The sequence below is a fragment of the Cynocephalus volans genome, chromosome 2 (assembly GCF_027409185.1).
Source record: "Cynocephalus volans isolate mCynVol1 chromosome 2, mCynVol1.pri, whole genome shotgun sequence".
Classification (NCBI taxonomy): Eukaryota; Metazoa; Chordata; class Mammalia; order Dermoptera; family Cynocephalidae; genus Cynocephalus; species Cynocephalus volans.
The window spans coordinates 185755455-185778193 of record NC_084461.1 but is presented as its reverse complement, the minus strand read 5'-3'; the positions used below and the strand labels follow the sequence as shown (position 1 = coordinate 185778193).

Genomic DNA, 22739 nt, shown 5'->3' with positions numbered 1-22739 from the left:
TTTTCTTAAGATACAGCATTTTGGAGCCAAATTCACTACTAATTTGTAGCCTTCCTTTAAGGAAAGAATTGTTTCTCAGTAAATGAACCAAGGAAGAAAGTTTGAGTGGGTTTTTTGGGGGGGGGGGGGAAGGAGAGATTGGGGCATTTTTTTTTTTTTTTTGCTTTCATTTTTAAGATAGGCATTATATTCGTATGGTTCAAAAATATACCAATGCATGTACTTTACATATACATATATGTACATATGTACACATACATGTCTGCAGTCTTCTAAAAAGCCTGTTAACCACCCAGCCTTATGGCCTTATTCTGTTGGTTCCCTGCTGCCTGCCCAGGAACCACTGCTGACAGTTTCTTCTATATCCTTCCAAAGTTTTTTTATGAATATACAAATAAACACAAATATATGTTCTTATTATCTCCCCTTTCTACCTAAAAGATAGTTCTGCACCCAGCTTTTTTTTAACGATTGTGGAAAGACAGACTTCGATGTTGAGCATCTGTATGGGCTCTGTGCGTGTGTAGTTTTCCATCTGGCTTCTTGCTCGCTTTTCTCTCCCCGCATGTCCCTTTTATTCCTCCCCTCCCTGACATGTCCACTGTATTTAAATCAGTGAAGTTTCCTGGCTTTCCGTTCTTCTTCCCAGATCCCAGCCCTAAACACCCCATTCTAAATTCTTATTTTCCACCTAAAGAGAATGATTTTTTTCTGTGCTAATAGGCTCTGCTTCTCTTTTCCTAATCCCCCTGGAGAGGGGACTGTAGGAATTAATTTTCAAAGAGTAAGAGCAGTCAGCAAACAGGGACATGGAGTGGGGTCCTGGCTTGGGGCCAAGGCTACCATAGGGAGTGCATGGACCTGGGTCCCTCTCTCGTGCTGTGGCTTTGCTGTCACCTCCACTTGGCCACTCGCTGCACTTCCACTTTCTTTTCTTTTTTTTTTTTTTGCAGTTAAACTTTATTACCAAATATACACACGAGAGTGTATAAAGCACATGTGTAAACGTATCTAACATGCGTATTTTTATGTCCCTCGCCCTGGGTAGGAGAGGGGCTGTAACCCAGGAGGGAACCTGCGTTCTCTGAACTTTGTGTTTCTCTGTCTGTGGCTTTTCTTTTGGTTACTTCCTAAGCACCTCCCCTAAAGCTGTATTGTTTCATTTGAACTTTATATCGATGGGATTGTTTTTTAACAGTCTGTGGCCCTGCTTTAAGAAAATCAGTGGTTCTCAGATTGAAAGCATAAGGAGAAATATCTGAATGTTTCCTTTTTAAATTTAGAGCTGCCTTTTGATTTAAGACAGAAACTTTCTCAAGTATCACCTCTTGAAGGAAGTTAAACATATCTTTTTTCATTTTGTTCGATCTTTAGATTTGGAACTTGGCCACAAATCGCCTCACTTTTCTAAACTCTTTCAAAATGAAAATGTCTGTGATTTTAGGAATTATTCACATGACCTTTGGAGTCATTCTGGGAATATTTAACCACTTGTAAGTACAGATTTTTTTTTTTTAAAGCAATGTTTATTAACCAAGTTTTGCATTTCTTTGCTTTTTTGATGATAGATTGTATTTATTGGGTAAAGGACAACCAATATGGTGTTGTAGTATACAATTCTGTTTTTATTATTTATTTAGTTATTTATTATTTTGATTATTTTTTGTGGTTTCAGCGATTCATTTGTTCAGCAAAAAAAAATTTTTTTTTTTTTTTTTTTTGTTTAAAAATGACCGGTAAGTGGATCTTAATCCTTGACTTGGTGTTGTCAGCATCACGCTCTCCCAAGTGAGCCACGGGCCGGCCCTAGCAAATATTTTTTGAGCACATATTGTGTTGTAGTCACTAGGGATTCAGCAGTGAGGAGGACAGAAAAAAGTTTTTGCCCTCACAAAGCTTACATTCAAGTGGGGAAGTCATGCAACATATAAATTCATATTTATTTCCAGAAGTGATTTTTGTCATTTTCCTTTTTTATTTTTACAAATGAGAAAACTTAAAAAAAAATTTTTTTAAAGAATTTGTGTACTGGCTTTAAAGAAAGGGATGTTTCTGGTAAAGGACCAAGGAAGAAAGTTTGAGTGGGGTTTGACCACAAAAATGTGAGTCATTTTTACTGTCCTCACATCTCTTTTCTTTGTGGATATATCTGAAACACTAGTATGAGTCATCATAAGACAAATGATATTTGACTGAAATAAGCTTCACGGCTGTCCTCCTCTTATCTGTGAGGGATAGTATGTTCCAAGACCCCCAGTGAATGCCTGAAACTGCAGATAGTACCAGACCCTATATGTGCTGTGTTTTTTTTTCTATACATTCATACATATGATACAGTTTAATTTATAAATTAGGCCCAGTAAGAGATTAACAACAATAATAATAAAACAGAACAATTGTGATGATATGTCAGCATCATTACTCTTGTGACTTAGGGCCATTATTAAGTAAAATAAGAGTCACTTGAACACAGACACTGGGATACCACGACAGTCAATGTGATAACTGAGATGGCTACTAAGCGACTCACAGGAGGGTAGTGTGGAGACAGTGTGGAGATGCTGAACGTGGGATGATTCACACCTTGGGCAAGATGGAGTGAGGTTTCATCACGCTACTCAGAACAGCGTGCAATTTGAAACTTAGGAATTGTTTATTTCTGGAATTTTCTATTTAATATTTTCGGACCTGTGGTTGACCATGGGTACTTAAACTGGGGGTGGGGGTGGGGGTACTGTATTTTTTTAGTCACAAGAATTTCACATTAATTTTCTCTTTACTTTTTAACTTAGGCTAATCTTGCTCATGAGTTGATTGATTACTTTCTTTTTCTAGGCACTTCAGGAAGAAGTTCAATATTTATTTGGTTTCCATCCCAGAACTTCTCTTCATGCTCTGCATCTTTGGATACCTTATATTTATGATTGTTTATAAGTGGCTGGTTTTTTCAGCAGAATCCTCCAGAGTTGCTCCTAGCATTCTGATTGAATTTATCAACATGTTTTTATTCCCAGCTAGTGAGACAAATGGTCTTTATCGAGGGCAGGTAGGTAATATTCCACCCTCGTGAACTTAGCAGCAGTTTTCCTGATAGCCTTTCCATTCTGACCAGTAGAATGAGGAAGGAGATTTCCACAGACCTAGGAAGTTTTTTTTATGTGTGTTGTCACCAGAAGGTGCTAGTACTGCTCTGTACACTGTACTGGTGGCTGGAGGCTCTGGTCAGGCAACAGAACCCAGCTTGCTCCCTCTCAGTAGCTGTCAAAACTGTGGGAAGAAAATGCAGAAGGCTGCCCAGGCCCCCCATTTAGAAAGGGCACCTGGACCACAGCACCCAGGCCCTTTCAAAAAATGACTTTTCTATAATCGTGCATTTGTGTGACATCCGAATGTGGGCTCTGAGGGCTGACCACCCTGTTGGGAAGCCCAGCTCTGCCACTTCCTCAAGATGGAAGTTTAAACAGATTCTTTAACTTCTCTGTGCCTCAGTTTCCTCCTCTGTAAAATGGGATTAAAAACAGTGTAGAGCTGTTATGTCCAAAGTGCTTAAAAAAGTGCGTGGCACATACCAAATACTCAATAAACATTAACTTTTACTGTCGCGTTTATTTTACGTAGAGGATCTTTCTGCCGGGTTAGGTGCTGCAGTGTCTGCCCGAGGCGAGATGGGGAAGACGCTGCGCACCCTGTTGTGTACCATTGGGGAGGGTGGATGGGGATACCTCTAAATTGTTAGTGTGGGAACCTGTGTTTCTTCTGAGCCTTGTTTTTGTTTTTAATCTTGTTGATTTTGTGAAACGAGCATTTGGTTTTGTTTTTCACATTCCATTGACTACTAGAAAGTTTTAAGTCAGATTTGAAGTTTAACTTACAGAACTTTGGGCTTCATTTATGAGACGTGTGTGTGCGTTCTTTTTGAATTATTCAACTTTCAACTTTTATTTATATTTCGCCCATTCATGATTTTTAAGAATTGTATTTCATCATTATTTTATTGAAACTTTGTAGAATAATATAGATACAAATAAGTACAAAGGAGTTCAGTGGGGCATAGGTGCTGTGGTCAGAAAGATCAGTAAAGGGAACTACCTTTATGTAGCACCTACTATATACCTGAAAGTGTACTTTCCTTGATTATTCTTTCTTAATTCTCACAGCCCCACAAGGTAGGTGGTGGTGTCCCATTTTACTGGTGATGACCGGTAGCTTGGTAGCTCAGGGCAGGCCTGGCCACTCTGCAGCCAGTAGGGCTGGTATTTTAACCCAGGTCTGCCTGACTCCACAGCCCAGCACTTCTGATGTGGCTCTGCCTGTGGTCTCACTTTTCTCGGCACTTTAAGGACTGAATTGTGTTGATGGTGCATAGACAGTACAACCCGAGTAGCGCATGTGACTCTGGGAACTCTTTTTAACACGGGGATCAGCCTTAGAGAGTGATCAGCACAGGGCAGTGCAGTGTCTGGTCCAGATCCTTTAAAGCTATACAAGCTGCTCAGTCAGTGGAAGTGTGTTTTGCCCTTGAATTAGTTTTGAGTAAACGCAAATCTCCCGACTTTCTAAGGAAGTATTTTTGGTTTTGTTCTGAATGCTATTTCAGTGTTTTTTGTGTGTAGAAGTAAACTACTTACAACATGCTCACATTTCTTCAGTAGTCTTTATAATAATAAAAAAAAACAGAACCAAGAATATAAAAAAAAATATTGTACTTGGTTTTGCATTTTTCTACTTATAGTGTTTTCAGAAAATGATTAGCTAGAGTTTGACTCTATTTAGAATTTTCCTAAAATTTCTTTACTGATCCAAAACAAGACAGTATTTTACTATGGTATTATTAATGTTATTTATTAGTTACAGAATTCAGTTGTGAGTTTGGGAAAAAGATCCGTTGGCAAATACAACTTGGCTTACATTTATTTAATGTTCCTTGCATAGAGACATTCTATTTGATCTTTACTAATTTAATTCTGTGCTAATGACACTGTTGGCACACATTTGCATTTTTAATCGATTTTCTCTCTTTCTGCACTAACAGGAGCATGTCCAGAGAGTGTTGCTAGTTGTCACAGCTTTGTCTGTCCCCATCCTCTTCTTGGGAAAACCACTCTTTTTGCTGTGGCTGCACAACGGGCGCAGTTGCTTTGGAGTAAGCCGGGTAAGTGTGAGGTTGGATGCATGTTTGTGAATTGTGAGCAAAGTCTACTTTTAGTTCTGTAAGGATTGGTGTAGAAAACACCTTTCAGAGGGTCCCAGTGTCTTGATTTAAAAGCCACAGCTTGCTGTATTTAGAACTCTGATATTGCCTGTCCTATGGAGGCTGATAGAAGAGCCTGCCGTGTCCCGGGCTTGTGGAAACAGGACCTGCTCTATGCACAAGCCTGTTAGGAGTCACTCCTTCAGCACCACTTGTCATAATTAAAAAGCTTTTTTCCATATTCTTACTTCTTAATTTTTTTCTTTAAAGAGTTTTTTCCTGAAATAATATAACTGAATTATAGAAAATTTAGAAAATAGTGTCCTTAAGTTCTACCACCCAGTTATAACCAGTTACTATATTGTTGAATTTCTTTCCAGACTGTTCTCCTATATGTCTTTTTTTTCATCCTCTTTTTTTTTAAATTGTGGTAAAACATATATAATATAGAATTTACCCTTTTAACCATTTTTAAGTGTGCAGTTCAGTGGCATCAACTGCATTCACATGATTGTGTAACCATCACCACCGTCCATCTCCAAAACTTTTTCATCTTGCAAAACTGAGGCTCTGTCCCCGTTAAACAACTCCCCACTCCCCCTCCTTCAGCCCCTGGCAGCCACCAATTCTATTGTATGTCTCTGTGAACTTGACTGCACTAGGGACCTCATCTACATGGAATCACACAGTATGTGCCCTTTTATGTCTGGCTTCTTTCACTTAGCATGATGTCTTTAAGGGTCCATCCATGCTGTAGCATGTGTCGAAACTTCTTTCCTTTTTAAGTCTGGATAATATTCCTTGAATGGATGGACCACATTCTGCTTATCCATTCATCAGCTGATGGACACCTGCATTGTTTCCACCTTTTGGCTATTGGGGATAATGCTGCCGTGAACATGGGTGTATAAATATTTCTTCAAATCCCTGCTTTCAGTTCTTTTGGGTATAAACCCAGAAGTGGGTCATATGATAATTCAATGTTTAGTTTTTTGAGGAACCACCAGACTGTTTTCCATAGCATCTGAACCATTTTATATTCCCAACAGCAATGCACAAGGGTTCCAATTTCTCCACATTCTTGCCAGTACTTGCTTTTTTCTGCTTTTTTGCTAATAGCCATCCTAATGAAGTACTCATGTTCTTTTAAGAACATTTTTATTCCCAAAGAGCTGAATTGTTAAGAGAAACAAAAGGGCTGTATAACTTTGGTTTGTCACGCCTTGTGATTTTGAAGGCACTGACTGTCTCTCTTGGCTGTTAGAGTGGCTACACACTTGTCAGGAAAGACAGTGAGGAAGAGGTTTCTTTGCTGGGAAGCCAAGATATAGAAGAGGGAAATAACCAGATGGAAGATGGATGCAGAGAAGTGACATGTGAAGAGGTAATCTTTCCAGTTGCTCTTGATAAACTTAGATAAGTCACCAAGCTTTCATAGAGATAACCATTGTGATAAAAATGATAGTAATTAGGGGGCTGCCCAGTTAGCTCAGTTGGTTAGCACGCAGTGCTATAATAGCAAAGCCAAGGATTTGGATCTCGGTACTGGCCCCCCTGCCCCCCCAAAAAGATAATAATCAATAACCTAAAAAAAACCCCAAAATAATGGTTACTCAAAGCTTGCCAATTGCTGTTTTGGCCATACAGTTGGTGTCATAATACAAGAGTTTGGCTTATTATTTTGTTGTTTCACTTTGACAGTGGGACTTAACAGTGTTAATATTATAAGTTATGATTGAAGTGACTTATGGTGCCATTGACATTGCTTTCAAGTGATTCCTGTATCAGCCAGAACTTTTCTATAGTTTTAGGAAATAGAGATCCAATTCACACGAATTTCAAAGGGAAACCTACTGGCTCATGACAGGACAGAAGTTGAGTTGATTTCAGGAAGATGATTACATTTTTTGGATCTCCAATTCCAAGAGGCCTTGGTTGTTTTTTTTTTCTTTGTAAGTTTGCTTTATATTCTGAAACTAGTTGGCCCCATGATGATGGAACCATGGCTGCAGGTAGTCCTGGGCTTATTTTTTTCAGTCTTGGAATCAGAGAGGAAAGTGCTCTTATGCACTGGCTGCTGTTAGGAAGAATGCCAAGGATGTACTGTGATTGACCTGGCTAGGGTCACTTGCCATCCCTGGACGAGTGATTGCTCTCTTAGTCTGCTGGGGCTGCCATAAGAAAATAGCACAGACTGGATGCCTTAAACAACAGAAACTTGTTTCTCACGGTTCTGGAAGCTGGAAGTCCAAGATCAAAATGTTGGCAGGGTTGGTTTCTCCTGAGGCCTCTGTCCTTGGCTGCAGATGGCTGTCTTCTGGCTGTGTCCTCACATAGCCTTTCCTCTGTGCACTCACGTTCCTGGTGTCTCTTCCTGTTCATATAAGAACACTAGTCATATTGGATTAGGGCCCCACCCTTACGGCCTCATTTAATCTCGGTTACCTCTTTAAAGGCCCTATCTCCAAATATAGTCATGTTGGGATTAGGGCTTCAACATAAAAATTTCCGATGAACACAGTTCAGTCCACAACCGCTTTGGCTAGCGGTATAAGGTTGGACAGGGGAAGAAAGAGTTCCCCCAAGGAAGGGAGGCGCATCCTGGGCAGACAGAATTGAGCATGTCCATGACTCTGGCTGCCTTATTTCCTTGGAAACTTTGTTTGGCCATTTAGTAAGGACTAAACAAAATTTCAACATTATAATCAGCATTTTGTAATTATCATGTAATTCAGTATTTTAATTTGGGATGATTAATAATTAATTTCACAGGAGCATAGGAAAATAGAAAGCAGAGCTGGAAAGAACGTTAGAGTCATCTCGCCCAGTGTTTTGCAGCCCTTTCACTACCAGGACCCCTTTTATAATTTCCCCTCTCCAGCTTTCTATTTAGAATGCTCTTACCTGTTAAACACCTACTTTCAATAATAGTCTTCTAGTCTTGTGGTTGGAGAATGTCCACTTTATCATTAGATGTTTTGTAATGACTGCGACTAGATCAGGGGTCTCATTGGGCTGGCGAAGGTGTGGCAGTTGTGGCAATCACAGCTCTCTAGTCCAGCCCCCTCAGTTTACATAGGGGGTACTGAGGCTGAGGTAGAAGGGGAGTGATGAGTGTGGGAAGTTGGGTGGGTGAGCTCTGTGATCATTGAGCTGGTTGGGGCAGAGCTGTGAGCAGAATGCACCTCACACCCTGGTGTGTTCTCACCAGCATTCCAGAAGGCAGTTCGTTTGTTGTACCCCAGGAGGTGGAACAAACTTAACTTGTGGAAGTGTTCATGTGATATGACGAACCTAACACACTTGTGTAATCTCTCTCAGTTTAATTTTGGAGAAATATTAATGACCCAAGTAATTCACTCCATTGAGTACTGTCTTGGATGCATCTCCAACACCGCTTCATACCTGAGGCTCTGGGCGCTCAGTCTGGCTCATGCACGTAAGTTTTGGCTTAGACTTGCAGTTCCCCGACTTTGTGCTGAGACACCCTGTGGCACCATGGTGAACTCACAGGAGGCACTGTGGGATGTTCTCAATTTGAGGGCAGCAAAGCACTGTCTTTCAATTCCTGTGTGATTAGTGCTACTAAGTTGTTTGGACTTAACTACTTCATGCATGTTTCTCTTGGCTGTTTCTTTTGGCTGAAGGGTGCTGTGAAAAGACAACTGAGAACTGAGAAGGCTGGAGAACCTCTGGCATAGACACTGTCACTCTCTGCTGCCACTGCTATGTTTTTGTTGTTACTGTTATTTTATTCAGATCTGCCTTATGAAGTATCGGTGTTTATTTCTTTCAAGCAAGTCCTAAAACAGTGCTGCTTAATAGTTTTGATTATAGGTGGTCCTCCCTTCGCATGGTTCCTATGATGCACAAAAGATTGAATAACACTTATCCCCCAAGAACATGGTTCAAATTTCAGGTACCACAGTGTGCAGTCGACCCTCTGTATCTGTGGGTTTTGCGTCCATGGATTCAACCAACCTCGGATCGAAAATATTCAGGGAAAAAAGTCAGCTCTGTATTGAACATGTATAGGCTTTTTTTCCTTGTCATTATTCCCTAAGCAAAACGAAGGTCCTTCAGAAAGTTTGTGGAAAAGTAGAATTAAAAAATAATGTAAATCTTTTCATGAACTTTTTGAACTACCCATGTTCAGTATAACAACTATTTATATAGCATTTACATTGTATTAGATGTTATAAGTACTGTAATCTAGAGATGATTTAAAGTATGCGGGAGGATGTGTGTAGGTTATGTGCAAATACTACATCATTTTTTATCAGAGACTTGAGCATCTGCAGATTTGGGTATCTGCGGGAGGTCCTGGAACTGATCCCCCATGGACACCAAAGGACAGACGTGTATAAAGTACACACTTCACTCCTTGCTCTTTAGTCCATGAATCCCGTAAATAACACACTTGAGTTTCATGGTCAGTGGTTGGTCACATCACACCTTTCAGAGTCTGTTGGACTGGGCACTGTGCATCTGTGATTCCGTTTGTGCACAGACAGCAAAGTGTGTAGTTTGTGTTTCCTCCTTGCTGGCCAGTGGCAAACCCCTGGGATATTTTACAAAAATGCATAATCAAAAGAGATAATTGGCCAACAAAGATGAAAGTGCAGCAAAGAAACGAAAAGCGATAATGCTCGAAGTGAAATTCGAATGGGGTGTGAATGGAGTTACAAAAAAAACCAGCTGACCGCAGGAATGCTGACCCTGCTACCATTCAGGAGACTCTGTATTTGCACCCAGAGGAATTTGGTGCAGTGAGCTTAGCGACATGATGAGGAGGACAGTGGCTGTATGAAGAAGATGCAGACGTGCCAGAAGATGCGATGCTTGGAGGTATTTCAGGACATTGAAGGTGCAAAAGATATAATGTTGAAAGAGGATCCAAGCTTAGAGAAGAATATGACAGTTTGGCAAGTATCAGAGAAGATGCTTGCTCTGTGTCAAGTCACCAAACTTGCCAAGTTATGCAATGAGAAGGTGACAGGCACTCTTCAAACTACCCCTGATAAATTGTTTTTTAAACAGAAAAAGCACTTTATTTTATTTTTTTATTTTTAAAATTTTTTTAAAAGATGACCGGCAAGGGGATCTTAACCCTTGACTTGGTGTTGTCTGCACCATGCTTACCCAGTGAGCTAACCGGCCATCCCTATATGGGATCCGAACCCGTGGCCTTGGTGCTATCAGCACCACACTCTCCCGAGTGAGCCATGGGCCGGTCCTGAAAAAGCACTTTAATACTCAGTGCTTGCAATGTTTTCAAAATAGATTTACTGTTTTTTTTTCCATTTCCCTGTACATTTATTAGCCACAGTAAGATAGTTTGAATGTTTTGAGAAGAATTTTTAAAGGTCACAGAATAATTGTAATTTTTCCCATTGATTAATAGGGGTGCTTTAGACAGTTTTAATTGCATGGTCATTTCTACACTTCTGCACTACTGTACAAAGCAAGGGCTGTTTGTACTTGTGAAAACCACCAGATGATAGAGCGTTTTTTTTTTTAATTACACAAATATTTTTATAAGCATAGCCAAAGGTCTAGAATTTGTGGCTGGAGGGGACCCTGTGGTCCATCATCTCCATTTTGCATAGAAAGAGACTGAAGCCCCTTGAAGGTCATTGTTTACTCAGGTCAGTTAGTCTGTTGGTGTCAGGGCTGGGACTGGAAGTCTGGCTTCCCCTGCCTGGTCCAGTGCTGCTTTGGGATGGAGCCAACCTGACCCCAGTCTGAGGCAAGGTCTCCCTTTGGGAGGAAGGCCTCTGATTTTTCTGGAATGCTGTCTTTCCCAGTGTTTGAGATGATCAAGGAGCTTAACCCATGACTTCCCTCTGCCAGCCCTCGGATTGGTTTCTTTTTCTCCAGAAACACGTGTGTATTTTGCAGACCGCCACATATAGAAACACATTATTTTGCAGAAATAGGTTTTGCTAAGAAGTTTTACTATAGGAAAGTTTACTTTTTTTAAGTGGTAGAGTGTTAAAAGAGGTCACTGTGTGTACCAAAAGAGCTTAGCGGACCCTACGTGTGGTGGGATGGGTTATGGTTTGTTGTCATGTAGTGGGGTGCGTGGGCAGGTGTTTCCCCTTTAAATACCCAGCATATTATTTAGGGTGAAGACTTTGGGGGGATCCAACAGGACATAGAGACTGATGCAGCGAGACCCTGGGGGGTCTTGTGCTTTGTCACAACTAAAGCCATCTAGTCTTAAAGGATTTTTAAATGGACCAGAACAGTGCATATGCCCAGAACATGGCAAGCCGGGAGCCCCAGCTGATCCTGCATCCTTCAGATGACACATCGTGACCCGTGGGTGCCCTGGGGCTTCAGCGCAGGGTCCACACCACACGGCCTGGGCTGCATCGGCCATGACCTCCCACTGTGGGCAGCATGACATAAGGGGCATCACTTTTCTTGGTGGCCTTTTACTTCTTTGAGAGATCTGATGTAAATTTTTTGTATATTTCATATTTGACTCACCAGATTTTTTTTCATTTAATAAAAATCCTTTTGTAAAAAAACAACAAAACCCAAAAAACTTGTACACGAGAAGCAGTTTATATATATAATATAAGCATGTATTTTTTTTATGGGATGACAATTCAGAGTTGTCAGAGGGAAACCCATGCCAACTAGCTCACTGAAGTGATTCATTGAACGTAAACAAAAGTGAATTCCACAAAATAAATTCCTTTTCAGAGTTATCCGATGTCCTGTGGGCCATGTTGATGCGAGTGGGCCTTCGTGTGGACAGGACATACGGGGTCTTGCTGCTGCTCCCGGTTATTGCGCTTTTTGCAGTTCTGACAGTTTTCATCCTTTTGATCATGGAAGGGCTTTCTGCATTTCTTCATGCCATACGCCTCCATTGGTGAGTTTGAAATTTAGCCTTGGAGCTGTTATTTTAAAAAAATATAACCCCTCCAAAATATATTTAAATCCCACGAAAATCTAATGCTTACTTTCGGCTAGTTTTTCCCTTTTTAACATTGGGATCTGTATTCAAATCCTCCGAGTTAAAATTGTATTTTGTTTCTGAACTGTTATCGCTGACAGGTAAAAGCAGGTGTGTGCTTGCAGGATAATTATGTATGTTTCATATTTTAATTCACTTTGGATTATAAAATACTTCCTACATATTTTGTCATGTTTTATAGTATATATCAGATTACTTCTCTGAGCATCCAGTTACCTAAGTGGAGAGAAGAGAGGTTCTTAGTACTCGTGCATGTTCCTTCTCTATGTCTGGGAGTCTGAGATGTAGCGTGCTGTTTTAATGTTTCTGTTGCACATTGGGAAAACGGGGTGGGATTTTATCTGTCAAAATATTTGTGCCAAAAGCATGTATGGAATGAAGCAATTTCAGCCCAGTAGCTTTTTTTTTGAACTTATAAGTGTTGTTTTAAGAAACGTAGGAATGTTATCTCCCAACCTTCCATTAATATGTGGATTTTTTCTTTTTAGGGTAGAATTTCAGAACAAATTCTACGTTGGTGCCGGCACCAAATTTGTTCCTTTTTCATTCCGTCTACTTTCATCAAAGTTCAATAATGATGACAGTGTGGCATGATCATGTTGCTGTAACCAACAAGCTTTCAGATATATGGAGAATTATCATGTTATAGAATTTCACTTGTGTCAGATTTATGATAGGAAAAATTCTGTCTTCATCGATTGCCTTATGATATAGCCAAATAATTTTGTAAGATATACCTCTTCCTCATATATTAAATATTTTGTAAAGTTTACCAATTTCAGATATATAAAGTTCTTTTGGTTTTTATGATGAGCAAATATAAGTTAATGCCAAATGTTAAAGTTTTTTTTAAAATATAGGATTGGGGGAGAGAAGCTAATTTTGAATGGCTAATTGAAAATGGTCTTAGATATTTGATTTCTTTCACCTTATTTGAAAAACAAGGAATTCATCTGTAATCTGAAATTGTCAGATAATATTTTCCAACAGCTGAAGTTAAGCATAGTTTTATAAAAAATGTAGTGATGATAATCAAAAGATTCACATTTATTCTGTTTGATTAAAAATATGCAAACATTTTTTAAGGTATGCTATCTAGAATTACAAGTAGAGGATTGTTTCTACAGTTTTGTCTTGTTTTAACAATTGGGGAAAATGGGATAAAATAACATACAAAAGGTTATCCCACTTATATTTTTTTAAAGACTCTAATGCTGTTATCCTTACATAAAACCCATTATGGTAATTGTTTGGAAAGATACTGTATACTGAGCCTTAAAACCCAGTGTGACTGTGGAAGCTGTAATATGCATCTGATTTGAACTTAATGATCATCTTGGCTGTTGTTCCTGAACCAAAAGGGTTTATACTGACTGTAGGAAGTGTAAAAAGTAGTATTTTGTATATTTTAAAAACAAAATTTAAATTAAGATATTTTACTGTGAAGAGGTTGTACTTATCCTTGAGAACAGTATAATTTTTTACTTTCGGTCTAATCCTAAATAATGGTCTGATAAAAGTATTTAGAGTTAATTTAAACTTCCAAACACTGTTTAGATCAGTTGAAAACTAATTCTTACTAAGCCGTTAATTTATCATCTTTAGTTTAAATTCATTTATTTACTTGACATTTGGTTTTATATGAATTTGAGTCCTCTTGAACATTTAGATCTATTCCGTATTGTCAGTTATGGTCATTTTTCATATTTTACTTTAATTGATTTTAGATTATTATTTTCAAAAAGAAATCTGAAGTATTTTCACTTTTTAAAAATTTTGAGTAGGGCTGGCCCGTGGCTCACTCGGGAGAGTGCGGTGCTGATAACACCAAGGCCCCGGGTTTGGATCCCATATATGGATGGCCGGTTCGCTCACTGGCTGAGTGTGGTGCTGACAACACCAAGTCAAGGGTTAAGATCCCCTTACTGGTCATCTTAAAAAAAAAAAATAAAAATAAAAATAAATTTAAAAAAAAATAAAAATAAAAAAATAAAAAAAATAAAAATTTTGAGTAAAACACCTCAAAAGGCTTTTTTGTCACCATATTCCTTTACCCTGTTTAATGGTAGCGAGTTTGGCACTTTCATTACAAGCTGAGATTATGGTAGCACTGAATTTAAGCGTATCTTTTCCGGTAATTTCAAAGCCTGTTTGCTGAGAGGCATGAACTGATATATGAAATAGTTGTGACTCTAAAATTAAACCTTTTTAATTATAGCAGATTCTGTGCTGCTACTTGATGATATGTTACCTAAAGCCAGTTTGGATTTACTGCTTTTTGTCCCTAATAGTAAATTGTCAAACATAAAACAATGCTGATGAAATTCTTGAAAATGATTCTCCTCTCAAAGTTAAGTTTTCCCAAAAAGGTGTAAGTTGGGCACTTCTGTTGGGTGAATATGAAATCCAGGTGATGCTATTTAGGTTTCAAACTTGCTCCTCACTTATAGCTGATGTCCCCCACAAGCTGTCACTTTTGTTACTTTACTCCAAGGATCTGTCATAAAAATAATGGTAACTAGTTCATTCCTAGCAAACCCAAGATTTCAGTCACTATTAACTGATTAGTAAGCGAGGGACATATAGTATCTGCTGTAATTTTTTACTGCTCCCACTGGTAATTGTCATGGGGGCCACTTTTTAATTCTAATTAACATCTCTTATCAGGGTAAAGAACAGAGAGTCAAGAGTAATTTTTCAGTTGAAATCTATGTAGTAGATATAAAACGTAATATAAAAAAACTAATAATCCTAACTTTTGTGAAAGAACTCTCTGGAAATCTAGTTTGATATGGTATTTTTTAGACACAAGGAGAAATTTTATTTCTTTATAAAGTGATTGGTTCCAGTGTCATGTTACTACAATGGCTGCTCTGTTTTGTTTTTCGCTTAAGCTATTTGCCAAGACCTATTATGTATGCAATTTTTAGGACATACTGCATTCCCTTGATAGCAAATATCCAGAGGAAAAATGGTCAATTGTCTGGATGATGCTAAAAAATCTGTTTATTTTCGTAAAGCTAAATGTCATGATGGGCACATTTTTCAGTTTTCATTCTGATGTCTGCTGCCATGTGTTAATGGAGTCCTAAAATAAAACCCAAGGGTTTTCTTCATTAAAGTAGAATTTGATTTCATCCTGCAAGGGTGGAGATGGCACTTGGGGTGCTAGTCACAGTCAGTTAAGGAGTGCAAAGGGTGTTCCATGGCGGATAGGACTTTGAGGACTCACCTTACTCTGTTGTTGTTTCTGGAGTGGGTGTTTTATAGCATTCTAGTCTCAACATTCAACCTGCAGTAGTTTAATAAGGCATAGAATATCTATAGCACAGTTAACTTATAATGGTTATGAATTAAATATTCAGACATTTTAGAGCCTGATTCATTTGGGAAAATAAGAACAAAAACTAACTTCTACAACTATTCTGCAGTCTGCATTTAAAAACAAATTTCTCTGTTAAAATTTTAAAGCAGGGTTTGTTTGCATGCCATATGGAATATCTCCAGGAAGGTTATTAAGAAATCTTAATTCAAGATGATGGAAATAAGGCACTTTGGAGTAATAGTTTTGTGACAGGCCATTGATGCTGAGCTTTGGTTTAGAATTTTAAGAAATACTTATAAAGTTCCACTTGTTCCTTGATGGGAAAATCCAACAAGAAGTCTGGGTTCTTAGGGTCAGCTTAGTAATCTAGGGGCTCAGCTCCCTGTGGGGGGAAATGACAGTGAACAAGTTAGCATTTTGTTCCATAAATGCATAAAAGGACAAATTTGCATCTTCCTATCAGTATTGAACTTCCTTTTATTAAAGACAAATAAATATATCTATATTTTTAAAACATGGGTGTTTGTTTTATTACGCTCTGGCTCTGCTAGTAAGCCAAAGAACTCCCTTCCTCCTTCCCTGATCCCATACCCCAGAAGGAACGTGTACCCATCCTGAACCGCTGATGCCCTTTGATCGTGGCCGAGGGCTGGGACTTCAGTCCTTCTGCCTCACCTCTGACTCTGCCTTTTCCACCTCTCAGACCCCGTGACCTTGTCTTGCCACCTCTTTTGCCTCAGCCTCCGTATCTGCAAAGTGGGCCTGCGGCTCGCAGACAGGGCCCGGGGAAATTACGGGGGGCCACGCTTACAGAAGCCGGCGACACGGGGACAGTCATCTGCCCAGGAAGCCAGCTCCTGGCCGTGCGCGTTTCCGCGCCTGCGGCGCTTGCGTGCTGCCGCCCCGTTCGGGCCCGCGGCCCCCAGATGAAGCACCGGCGTCCTGGCGGGCCCGGGGCGCGCCTCCGCGAGCGAGCGCGCTGCCGGCGTGCGGGGCGCGACCAGACGGTGCGCCCCACGCGCGGGCGCCGTGGGCGGGGCAGGCGGCTGCCGTTGCCGGGGCGCCCGTTGCTAAGGGCGCGTTGCCACGGACGCCCGCCCAGCTCCCGGCCCTCTCCGCACGCTAGTCCAGGCGCGGCGCCATGGACGACCTGCGGGTGCTGTGGATGCGCGACCGCGTGTACACCGCCTTCGGCCTCACCGACCCCCAGATCTTCGAGGAGCTGCTGAGCCGCGACGACGGCGAGGTCGAGGACCTCATCCTGCACTTCCTCAACCAGACGAGCGAGGAGGAGGCCGCCTTGACGCTCTTCTTCTACCGCGTGGTGGTGCCGGAGGAGGTGGAGCTGGAGATGGGTGAGCCCCTCCTTCCCCCCCGCCCTGGGCCTCAGGTACAGTCCATACATGCTTATTGTTGCCCGCCACGTGCAGGCAAGAGTGAAGCAACAACCACAGATGTCTCTGCCCTCCTGAGCTTACAGCCGACTTGGAAAGTCAGAGCTCGAATGAAAAATAACCACAGACACTTATTTAGCCTTTGCTCTCTACCAGGTATGGTTCCAAATGCTTGTACCATCTCATTAATCTTATGAGGTGGGTGTATTGTTATTCCCATTCTACAGATGAGCAAATTGTGGCAACTCGCCCAAGGTCACATAGGCAGTAAAGATTCAGAAGAATGCGAATCTGTCCAATAACGTGCAGTGGCTGGATAGAGCAATGACCCAGGCGCTGGGGGTACCCACATCATCCTCACCTTCTTTGGTGGTCGCAGGTTCTCACGGGGTGTCAGAAGTGCACCCCTTTCTATTTCTGGAGGCTCCTGATATGATAAAAAGTAAAGTAATGACAACACAAGGTTTTAAAAAAATCGCAGTAGGTTTTAAATATTTACTTTTAACAAATTAGCATCTTAAATACAAACCATGACAGTGACTGAATGCCCAGAACTCTCTGTGAAGGTGGGTCCCCAGCCCAATGGCTGGTCCAGCCCACTCTCTGATAGCCCGGGGACACAGAGGGACCAGCACAGAGTTAGAGGAGGAGACAGGACTGAGTGGGGGGGGACACTCAGACAGGAACATGTCCGTGAAGGAGACTGAGAAATACAGAAGTTGTCTCCTGGCAGGAGCACAGCAGCCTCCTGTGCTGGTCTTCCAGCTCTGTAAGGACTTGTGGATCCCTTACAGGGCCTCTCATGGGTGGTGTGGCAGGCAAACCTTTTTTTTTTTTTCAAAGGTAGTAGGCAGATTCATTTATTTTAAATATGCATTATTTGCTTGCACAAAATAATGTACTTATTTATTGTAGAGAAATCCAAGACCACAAATCGACAACAATAACAAATTGCTAGGGGCACTCAGAGAAATGACCACACAGTTAACCTTCCAGACTTTTGTTTTTGTTCCCAGGTAGACCTTTGGACCTGGACATCACATTATAATGGGATTTCGAATTTAGGCTCTTTCATTATCACCAAGTGAAATTATGGATAAAAAAATACAGCAACAGGATTGACTATTTAACATATACCACAATTTCAGTAATCCAGATTTTGTACACTTAAAAGAAATTATGCCAAGACCCTAAAATATGACACGACTGAGACTTCTTGCAACCTCTGAGGGCTTCTGTTAATAGTTGGGTGGCTATATTGTGCCTGGTGTTTACTATTAACTGTTTAGCCCAGAGGTCTCCTGGTTGGTGGTCCCTGTCCTACGTGGAGGCAGACTTCAGTCTTTCTTCAGAGGGTCCCCCTGGTTAATTCCTGGACCCTCCAAAGTGTGCTCAGATATCCCTGCCAACTGTGACTTATTTCTGGGATGGCTCTGCCCTGTGGTCTTCCCCTCCATTTCCGCTCTTTTCCACTGTCACCACATGGAGAGAATGCTGATGGGTTTCCTGCCGAGGATACTGGTTCTGGAAACTCTTAAAGCTGCTGATCCTGGAAACTCCAGAATGGCATTGAGTTGGTGATGGGTTCTGGCCAGAGGTGGGGGGAAGGGGCCTCCCCCCAACTCTGCATTTCACCTTGGCACTCATTCTCTGCTTACTAAGTCTACAGGCTCACAAAGACCCTTGAACAGTTTTACTGGATCCTTATGGGGGCTCTGGTCTGTCTGGAGGACCTGTGGTGGGGCCAGTGCATACCCTTCATTCCTTTTCCCTCTCCTTTCTGCCCCTCTGCTGATCAAGACTTCTCTCTGCTCCCTGCTAAAAATGATATGAATGGAGACAAATAGCTGCCAGGGGAGGGTGGTGGTGAGGCAAGGGAGGTGTCTACACTAGCAGCAGCTACCCCAGATGCTGTTCTAACAGGTATGCATGTGTTGTTTCTTAAAAGAACAAGATGGAATTGTATGGTACATATCATTCAATAACTTGCTTACATTTAAAAAAATTATATAAGTATTGCCAGAATCATGTTCTCTTAAAAATTCATATAACATAGAATTATATAAAGTGAAAAAGCAACCTTTCACCTCACTGAAGCCCCAGTCCTACTCCCGTTCTTATAGGTAACCACTGTTATGTGTATCCTGCCAGCTCTTCTCTCAAATATCTATCTATCTATCTATCTATCTATCTATCTATCTATCTATCTATCTATCTATCTATCTGTCTGTCTGTCTGTCTGTCTGTCTGTCTGTCTATCTACTGTCTAGTTATACATATAATTATATATATATATATAGTTCCTAAAGTCATAAATAAGATCATACTATACATATTATTTTATGACTTGCCCCCTTCCTCCCACATATCTTTTTTCATGTCAATACCTATAGATCTATCTAACTTTATAGTTAGTAAGTACATAGTTGTACCATATTTTATTTACCCATTCTCTAATTAATAGACGTTTAGATTTTCAGAGTATTTCATTCTACAAGGAATGTAACAAGTGTCCATCTATCTTTGCATGCTTTGTATATTTCTGTAGGATAAATGTATAAGAGTGAAATTGCTGGAGTAATGGGTGTGTGCATTTACAATCTGGATAGGTCCTGCCAAACTGCTCTCCAGAAAGGCCCTGCCAGTTCTCACCCCAGCAACAGTGGAGGAGGTGCCTGTTTCCCAACAGCCTTGCTGACACTGGATATTGTCAATCCTCCTAATTTTTGCCAATCCCATAGATGAAGAGTAGATGCACTTCCTTATTCTAATTTACATTTATATAGTTACTAGTGGAGTTGAGCCTCTTTTTTTCCCTTCCATTATTTTTTATTGTGGTAACATACACATCACCTACAATTTACCATCTTAACCATTTTTAAGTGTACAGTTCAGTCTTATTAAATATATTTATGATGATGGGAAATCGTGAGCCTCTTTCCTATGCTTGTCAGTCATTTATATTTCTTCTGGGCTGGTGGTAACTCTGTGATCATTCTTGCGTCTTTTGTTTCTCAGCAGCATTTGCACAAGCCTTCTTTGCTGTCACCAAAAACTGGCTCCAGTAACTGGAATATTTCTGTGTTACTGTGATATGCACGAATCATCCTGTGAGCCGCATCCCAACCCCTTGGCTCCAGGCAAAGCAAAGATATCAGGTGCGCAGTGAAGCAATTACGTTTTGTATTTTCTTTCCGTTTATGTGGCTGTAAAGACAGTGAGATACCTGTGTCGTCCGAAGAGGAAGAAGAGGAAGAAGTGACTGATCCTCAAAACATAGAGTCCTTGGATAAAGCGCCAGGTGTGGTACTGCGGGGCGGGGGGCAGAACTGGGAAAGCCTTCACCTGGAAGTGGGGTGCTCCCCTGTCCACACTAGAATCAGTTCTTACTTTTACACAGTACAAAGGGAAACTGCTGGGTTGTTAACTGACATATGTGTTAGTCTCCCAGAGCTGCTGTCGCAACTGCCCACAGACCGGGTGGCTGAAACCAACAGAAATGTATTGTCACACAGTTCTGGAGGCCAGAAGTCCCAATCCCGGGTGTCGGCAGGGCTTGCTCCCTCTTGAGTCAAGGAGGGGACGTGCCTTGCCTCTCCCAGCTTCTGGTAGCTGGTGGCTTCCTTGACGTTCTGTGGCTTGTGGCTGCATCACCCCAGTCTCTGCCTTTGTTGTCACGTGGCCTTATCTGTGTGTCTGAGTCTTCTGCTCCTTTCTCTTACACAGGCACCGGGCACTGGATTTAGGGCCCACTCCAGTCCAGTAGGACCTCATCTTAACTAATTTCATCTGCAAAGACCCTGTTTCCAGATAAGGTCACACTTGACCTGGATGTTGGGGGGACGCTATTTAACTCAGCATAAAAACAGCCATTCTCCTACAGGCAGTGTCTCGGTCAGTGCGGGGAACATGTGCTATATGCTGTTTTGTAGAGAGGGTGTCCCATTGCGTGAACGACAGATGCTATTTCTTTGAGAGAATCTCTAAGGCACAATAATGTTCAAGTCAAGGTTTTTACTGATAGTCAGTTAAAATGTCTGAACTAGAGAAGCCACATGGCACTGTGACATTCACATTCACTGTGACATTCTTGATCCTTTGCAGGCTTTCAATTGTTTCTCCTGTACTGGTGAGGTGGCTTTAGCGACATGCTGTGATCCAGTTCTCCATAACACAGGTTCTCAGCTGGGGCGATTTTGCCCCCCAGGGAACAATGGACAATGTCTAGAGACATTTTTGGTTGTCACAGCTAGGGGGTGGGTGCTACTGGCATCTAGTGGGTAGAGGCCAGGGATGCTGCCAAACACCCTAAAATGCACAGGGCAACCCCTACGACAAAGAATGGTCCAGCCCCAAATGTCAAGGTTGTTGAGGTTGAGAAACTCCACTCCAGACCACCCACGTTGTCAGCAGAGCTAAACAACCTCTATTCCCCATTTATCCCATAATTCCCTTACAAAAAAGCAGAAGCTATAGATTAGACACATGCATTTAACAATGTACTCAATGTTTGAAAATCAAGGGGAAGAAGGCTTTTGGCAATAGGTACTGTCTCCTTAAGTGACCTTTATTTTTTCAGAAGAATTTATTTTTAACCAAAATGTAATCCTCTCAAGTAGAAAAGATTGGGGGGAGGGAACTACAAGTTTAGAAATAAAGGACAGACATTTAAAAAAAAAAATTTAAAAAAATTTTTTTATTTTAAAACAAATTTTCTTTTTTTACATTTGAATTTCTTTGTTGTATATGTTTATGGGGTACATGTATGTTGTTACAATACATGCATGTGTTGCATAATGATCCAATCAGAATAGATAGCATATCTGTCACCTACGTATTTATCATTTCTTTGTCGTTATAACATTCAAGATCCTCTTTGCTGGCTATCTTGAAATACGCAATACAATATTATTAGCTATTGTCATACTAAGGCACCAGAACTTATTCTTGCTATCTAACTGTAACTTTGTAACTTTGTACTACCAACCTTTCCTCAGCCTCCTCCCCGACCCTCTTCCCTGCCTCTGATAACCACTATTCTGTTCTCTATTTCTCTCAAGGATAGACATTCTTATTAAGTCTTATCTAAATTGTATTTCGATAAGACAGACAGTAGTTCTTGCAGGCCACAGCAATATTTATCAAGAGCCTGCTAGGGAGTCACACTGTTTTCGGCACCAATAAATTCATGAACAGGAAAGACTTGGGTGGAAGGAGGCTGCTTAGGTAGGAAGATCAGGGAAATCCTTTCCCACAAAGTAAATTAACATTACTTCTAAATCAATGTTTATTTATTTATTTATTTATTTATTTTTATTGTGGTAAAATATCCGTAACACAAAACTTACCATTTTGACCATTTCTAGGTGGCATTAAGTACATAACTGCATTGTTGTCTGTAGGCTCTTACCAGTGCTCTAATAATTGGTACTGCTGTCTATAGACTATTTTTTCTGCCAACCAATGTACGAGGTGCTCAACCGTGTTATAATCTAATCCTCTAGAATCTGATCAGTAGATTTTAGTGTTCCATTTTATGTATGAGAAAACCAGCAGCAGAGAGGATTCAGAACCCCCACGTAGAGGTGATTCCAAAGCCACACTATCCTTGCTCAGTGCCTTGCAAAGGAAAAGCTGAGCTTTCCAGGGACAGTGCTTCCTTGTGACTTGTCAGAAACTGTCAGGGCTGAGACTTGGTGCCCTCCCAGGTTTCCAAATCTGCATCGATCCCAGAGCACTTGAGAGAGATGTGATCATTTTATTTAGACTACTTTTCTCTTTGTCCCCCACAAATCTTGAGTCTCATGGTGAAAAAGGAATTAATGCTAATGTGTTAGC

At 40.8% G+C, this 22739-nt stretch overlaps 2 protein-coding genes across 3 annotated transcripts in view; both read left to right on the top strand.

Moving 5' to 3' along the window:
- ATP6V0A2 (ATPase H+ transporting V0 subunit a2) overlaps window positions 1–12991 on the top strand; it is a 36630-nt gene extending 23639 nt beyond the window's left edge. The window contains exons 14-20 of one of the 2 annotated variants that reach the window (XM_063087998.1): window positions 1375–1493; window positions 2836–3046; window positions 5033–5152; window positions 6456–6575; window positions 8513–8630; window positions 11906–12077; window positions 12671–12991. In XM_063087998.1, coding sequence (XP_062944068.1) covers window positions 1375–1493; window positions 2836–3046; window positions 5033–5152; window positions 6456–6575; window positions 8513–8630; window positions 11906–12077; window positions 12671–12776 — 966 coding nt within the window. In that variant the 3' untranslated portion in view covers window positions 12777–12991. The remainder of the gene's footprint in view (window positions 1–1374; window positions 1494–2835; window positions 3047–5032; window positions 5153–6455; window positions 6576–8512; window positions 8631–11905; window positions 12078–12670) is intronic. The other variant, XM_063087999.1, reaches the window with a different exon arrangement.
- A 3657-nt stretch (window positions 12992–16648) lies between these two features.
- Window positions 16649–22739, top strand: part of DNAH10 (dynein axonemal heavy chain 10) — a 148161-nt gene continuing 142070 nt past the window's right edge. Inside the window, exons 1-2 of the mRNA XM_063085892.1 lie at window positions 16649–16862; window positions 20116–20202. Coding sequence (XP_062941962.1) covers window positions 16649–16862; window positions 20116–20202 — 301 coding nt within the window. The remainder of the gene's footprint in view (window positions 16863–20115; window positions 20203–22739) is intronic.